At 47.1% G+C, this 6,342-nt stretch overlaps 1 protein-coding gene across 1 annotated transcript in view; it reads right to left on the bottom strand.

The window, feature by feature from the left end:
- Nucleotides 1-6,342, bottom strand: part of NEURL1B (neuralized E3 ubiquitin protein ligase 1B) — a 38,852-nt gene that overhangs the window by 8,311 nt on the left and 24,199 nt on the right. Inside the window, exon 4 of the mRNA XM_040492843.1 lies at nt 3-197. Within this exon, the coding sequence (XP_040348777.1) occupies nt 3-197 (195 nt within the window). The remainder of the gene's footprint in view (nt 1-2; nt 198-6,342) is intronic.

The raw sequence follows: 6,342 nt of genomic DNA, 5'->3' as shown, positions 1-6,342 counted from the left end.
GGCGGCGGCCGAGGCGTCGGCGGGCGGCGGGCCCGGGGCGCGGCCCAGCGCCAGGTGGCCCAGCTTGGCCACCACTTGGTTGTTCTCGAGCTCGTTGTTGTCGAAGTTGGCGGCGTCGTGGCTGCTGGGCGGCAGGCAGGCGCTGAAGCGGGCCTGGCTGAGGCGCGCGGGCGTCAGCGTGTCGGCGAACGCGCTCTCTGCGCCAGGGCGGAAGGGGGGCGGGGAGGGTGCGGGCCGTCAGCGGGGAGTCCCCCCCCCCCCCCCCCCCACAGGCCTCGGTCCCCCCCCCGCCCCGCACAGCCCCTCACTTTTCTAGTTCACGTGTGTACTGACTTAAGAACCACAGGTGCATGGAATCTGATTACGCATAACCCTTCTGACTTTGGGATGGGCAGATACAGCCCTTCCTCCGTTTTCCCCTTCTTTCCTCCTCCCTTTTTTCTCCCTCCCTTCTTCGCTCTTTTTTATTCCTCCCTCCTTCCTTGCCGCATTCCAGAGGTTTTCACATTTTGGAAAATCTGAAACCCCTGTATTGTCGGCCTCCCCAACTAGAACATAAGCTCCAAGAAAAAGTGAATGCTTTTGCTCTTTATTTGTGGCCATTTGTGACAGGTGCTACTTTAAGCTCCTTTCACGTGTTATCTCAGTCCTCATACAGCCTGTGAGGTATGTTCCGTTATTACCAGCCATCTAGCAAAGAAGGGAGGTGAGGCACAGAGGGGTTAAGGAATGTGACCAAGGGTCACACAGCAACTGTGGCAAAGCCACAACAAGAACCCTGGCTCTTCAGCACATGCTGACTCTGAAAGAAGGCAGCACGGAGCCCAATGCCTAGGTGGTGCACAAACATGGAATGTGTAAGAGATGGCCTCATTTTATAGGACAGAAAACTTAAGAGTTTTAAGTCAAAGTCCTGAAAATATTTTTGAATAATTTTTAGTGATAGGGAAAAATGTTCACGATACTACATATTACATAGTTAAGTAAAAGGAACAAAAGTAGTGTTTCGTTTAGGTAATACAGGTCTTTATACTTTGGTAAATTACTTGTTGATGGTCTCCCCAACTAGAATGGGAGCCCTTGCCTGTCTGTTCACCAACACGTTGTCAAGGCTCAGCAGATTGCTGGGCAAAGAACCTTCACTGTTTATTGGATGAATAAATGAATGAATGAGGTCTCTGAAAGACACGGATGACCACTCTGAATAACAAATCAGGAGAAGAAAGAAACAGTCATTAAAGTATTGTGAAGTTCTTGTTTTAGTGATAAAAATCTTCTCATTAACCATAGTAGGTAAAGCAAGAAAAAGTGTTTTTCAAACTTCTCTAACCAGCCCCCTCTGGCTAAGATTTGTTAAATGTTACCATTCTGTAGTTTACATCATGGAAAAAAGGATTTCTTTCTCTTTAGTTTTCCAAATATAAAATTAAGTCATAATAATGAAGATGATTTTTCAAAAAGCATGCCATAGCCCCTAGTGAGAATCTGTTATGTTACTCCCTACCCCACCTGTAAAAATCTACAGGTTTTATAAACTAGCCATCCAAGTTCAGACCATGGTTCATAGACCTGTTTGTGTAGCCTACTGGTGTGTTAACTAATACTTCTACGATAAATATGTATACCACAAAGTTTTATCACCAGAAAACCTGTATTTTAAAAAATTGTTTTCAATTATTAGTGTGGCAAAACACCCATTATATAACATTAAGTGAACAAAAGAAGATCTAAAAGTGAATATATTATTTGATTCTAACTGTGTGGGAAATGTATGTATAGGGTGCATAGAAAAAGTACAGAAAGGATATACATAACAATCTGATGCTGGTTATCTCTGGATGGAAATTTGCTTTTTATAAAGTTTGTAGATGTTTCATTAGATTTTTTCTCTAATGAACATGTATTGGTTTTGTAATCAGTAAAACAAAGGCATATGTGAAAATCTAAAGTATTTTTTTGAAAAGGTATTTTAGATAGTGGATGTTTCTGGTGTAGACGTCAACTTCTGGCAGAGCCTCTGGGTGTGGGATGTGATACGCTTTCCCAGGACTCTGCCCCACCCATCCTGCTAGGCTAAGCCTAAAGGCATTGGCTGTGGCAGGCCCTGGGCCTGTGTCCTTGCCAATGTTTGCTTCGTCCTCCACTCCAGTGCTCCTCCTCCTTGCCCCTGACAGCTCCACATAGGAGCCCATCCTTCAGTGCAATAGTCTGATTAAGAGCATGGCCTGTGGAGATGGTTCAAGTCCTGGCTTCAGCCTTTCCTGGCTATGTGACTTGAGGTAAGTCACTTAACCTCTCAGAGCCTCAGCTTCTTCAGCTTAAAATGGATTAATCCTGGTCTCTGTTGTTACAGAGATTAAAGCAGATGCTTTTATAAGGAGTGTAGCACAGGGGCGCCTGGGTGGCTCAGTCGGTTAAGCAGCCGACTTGGGCTCAGGTCATGATCTCACAGTTTGTGGGTTCGAGCCCTGGGTTGGGCTCTGTGCTGCCAGCTCAGAGCCTGGAGCCTGCTTCGGACTCTGTGTTTCATTCTCTCTCTGCCTCTCTCCTGCTTGTACCCTCAGTCTGTGTCTCAAAAAAATGAATAAACATTAGAAAAAAATTTTTTTAAATAAAGGGTGTAGCACAGAACATGGCACAAAGTAAGTGCTCAAAACATGTTAATTATTATCATTATTTCTTCAGCATTTTTTGACCAAAATGTATAGAGTACTTGCCATGTGCCAGATGCTGTGCTGGGCACTGAGTGAAGAGCCGTGAAGAAGCAGGCATGGCTCCTGTGCCGGTGGAGCTGCTAGTCCAGTGGGAGAGACAGACTTTAGGCACGAAACCGTGTAAGTACAAACTGTGATGAATGCTACTAAGAGCCACTGTCCTCCATGGCTCTGTAAAATGGGCATGTTTCAGTGAGGTAAACGCAGACTCTGAGATGCAGAGTGAGCTACCCCACGTCATGCAACCGGGGAGTGACAGAACTGGGGTTCTTTGAGACTGTGTACAAGGGAGACTTGATCAGAAGTGAGGCCTGAGAAAGGGTCAGAACAGACCTCCCTGACGGTGATGATGGAGTGAAGGCCTGAAGGCCTAGGAAGTGGGGTGTAGCCATTGCAGACAGAAGGAATAAATTGTGTGAAGGAACAGCATCTCTGAGGTGAAAGCTTAGTCTGTGAGGCTGGGGTGACAACCTACATGACAGCATTCAGCCTGGTACCTGGCACACAGCAGCCCTTCAGAGAAGGTTGGGTCTCCTCAATGTATGCAAGGAGCTTTGTCCCCACCAGGCGTCTCTGAGTGAGACAGTCCCAAGATAGCACAGTGCTGGCCTAGGCCTGACACTTGACAATCCATCTCTCAAGAGATTCTCTGTGGAGAACCAGCTGGTGACAGGCAGAAATGCCACAGTATCTAAAGGCCACCAAGGGAGCTTATCAAGATTTCTAACCTGTGACCCGCTCTCTGGGTCTGATGAAAATATACACAGCCATTTTTTTGAGACACAATCTACCAGATGCAACTCCATGCATTATCCTCATCAATCCTCCCCATTATCCCACACAGCTCTGTAAGACGGACACTTTTCACAGTGGGAGGCTCTGAGAGGTGGAGTGAATTAGTCAAGGTCACACAGCCAGGGGTGATCCCAATAATGAGATTCCATCTCAGGCTACGTGACTCCAAAACCAGACCCCATGACCACTAGCAGTACTGCTTCCAAAGTTCAGCTGTTCTTGTTTAGCTCTTTGAGCTGCCAGCACGTGGACTCAGCCTCAGGACAAGTGGCTCTTGGAGTTGCAGTCCCCAGGGGGCCTAATGTGACCCCCGAGGGGAAGAGTCCAACCGTTCTGCCCCTTCCCCAAACATCCACGGAGCAGCAGTCCCAGGCCAGGCACAGGGAGACTGGGGTGACTCGGATTGGCTCCCCAACCTCCCACTCTCCCTGGACCTGGGAGAAAGCTGGGTTCTTGCCTTTCTTTTCTTTCTCTAGCTCTCTGGGCTCAAATATGTCTGGGGCTGGACGTAAAGCAGAATTTATGTCCCAAGAGAAACCCCATCTTTGTGTGAAGACGAAAATGAAGGAAGGCTAGAAGAGTTAGAGACAGAAGGAACCATCCATCAGTCACTTCATTGTCTCCAAAGAACTGATTCAGGACATGCACTAGAGGCAGAAGAGCCAGGACATGCTGACAGAATGGATGCAGGGCAAGGAAAAGAGGAATCAAGGATGTCTCATGAGGTTTTGGACCAATCAGCCAAGTGGCTGGTGCCCTTCACTGACAGTGGGGATGGCTGCCTGAATGTGTTCAGTGTGGGATGCCTTTTGGATGCCAGGAGGAGATGTGAGTAGGCAGAAGGAAGTCCGGACTTCAGGGGAGGCGTCAGGGCTGGGAATATGGACCTGGGCACCAGCAGCCTAAAGACGGGATTCAAGGCCCCAGTGATGGGCTCGAATCATTGGAGAAAGAGGGTAGGTGGAGAAATGGTCTTGCTTTAGGATGGTTTGTTAAACTCCAGAGACGTTTTTACACTTTTCTACATGCGTGTTGTATTACATGATAGAGAAGAAAGCTGATGATAGAACCCTGGGGCTCTCAGCATATGGAGACAAGCAAGGAAGGAGCCAGAAAGGAAGCCAAGGAGGAGCAGCCAGGGAGGCAGGAGTAAAACTGGGGGCTTGTGAAGCCAGGAGGCACAAGCAGGTGAGAGAGGCTGGGAGAGATCACCTGTGCTGAAAGTGAAAGGCCGGGAAAGAGGACGGGGCTGAGCTGTGGATCTGGCAGCGTGGAGCCGTCAGAGAGCTGGCAGGCTCAAGTGTGGTGAAATGGTGAGGACAGCTTGGCGGCAGCCAGATTTCAGTGCATGAGGGAGGAATTGGATAAAATCGTTGCGAGGTGGTACCTGAGCACCGGCCACCCCACTTGCCACTGTTACAGTTGGGAGCAACCTTCTTCAAAGTGTCTGGTGGTGAACTTAACCCAGAAGATGACATTGGAGGACTAAAATGCTGACAGAGATACTGGTCATCAAGATGGAGTCCTGCCAGATTGGGTGATTGCTGACTGCATTGGTAACTGGTAGAGACCAAATTTTGAACCTCCTCAGCATCGATTTTTTCCCTGTACATATTAGAGCCTGCAGAACCCAAGTTGGTTTTGGTTCAACTTCAAGAGAAAGCCTTGTTTGCAGTGCCTAAAAATTACAAGCTGGTAGCTGTACCATCGTCTGAATTGTATGACAGTGCATCAGGCTATCGACCCATCATTTCTTGTCTCCTTCAGCTTCTGATTGGGTTCAGTTTTATACACAGCTGAATTCTGTGCAGTGGAGAAGTGAGCACACAGCCATACACAGCGTAGAATAAACATGGTAGAAAAGTCTTTCTGAGGTTTATCCCTTTCATACTTCCTAAATTGCTACCCACTTTCTATTGTTTGAATAGTAAAATTAATGTGGAAAACTATATTATATCTGAGCATATATATATATGTAAATGGTGTAAACAAATGTATACTTTACTACTGGTTCTACTCCTACTTTGTACATTAAAGAAAGTGGACCTCTATTTGCATTTTAAATTTCACACTAAACGTTTAAAATTAAATACAGATCACTAGGATGAGCTGAAGAGGGAAGTGGAGAGGGTGGCATATAGATATTTTTAAGAAAATTTTGCTCTGAAGAGCAGAGAAATGAGAAAGTAGCTGGTGGAAGAGAGTGTCAAGGGCGTTTTTTTGTTTTATTTTGTTTTTAATGGAAACTACTGGACCTCTTTTGTGTGCTCATGGGAATAATCCTATGGCGAGAGAGAAAGTGAGGCTGGAGAAAGGGACAAATGATAGGAGCAATGTCCCCAAACAGGCAGGAGGATACAGGAGCAGAGCTCTTTGAGTCTTGGCCACAGGAGGGCAGGCAGCAAGGCAGGGGTGTTGGGGTTTAACAAAAAAGGGTGTGAATGCCAGGTGTGTGGGCCACTGAACTCAATCTTTTCCAAGCAAAGAAGACTGAACCAGAGAGACAGACCTGTTGGACCCTGGCCAGTCCTGGATGTGACCTCAGTTTCCATCTGCAATGTAAGGACCCTCACCCCTGTCTCATAGGCCTGTGGGGAAAGTTAATGGTAGATCTGTGGTATAACAGTGTGCTTGGCACTGTGCCTGGCACAGAGTAGACTTTCAGGAGTCCCTAATAGGATATGCCAATGGCCACAGACTGAAGATCTCACCCCAGACTCGGAAAGGACAATCCTTCAGGCCACCTTGCCAGGCAAATGCCTTACTATTGGGGCAGGGAGGTGGGTGCTGGCCTGGACTGTTTAGAAAGAAAATATTAACTGTAAAAGCCAAT

This window comes from Herpailurus yagouaroundi, unplaced genomic scaffold, assembly GCF_014898765.1.
Source record: "Herpailurus yagouaroundi ecotype Mexico unplaced genomic scaffold, PumYag 29, whole genome shotgun sequence".
Classification (NCBI taxonomy): domain Eukaryota; kingdom Metazoa; phylum Chordata; class Mammalia; order Carnivora; family Felidae; genus Herpailurus; species Herpailurus yagouaroundi.
The sequence above is the reverse complement of the archived record's forward strand: the minus strand, read 5'-3'. Positions and strand labels throughout refer to the sequence as shown.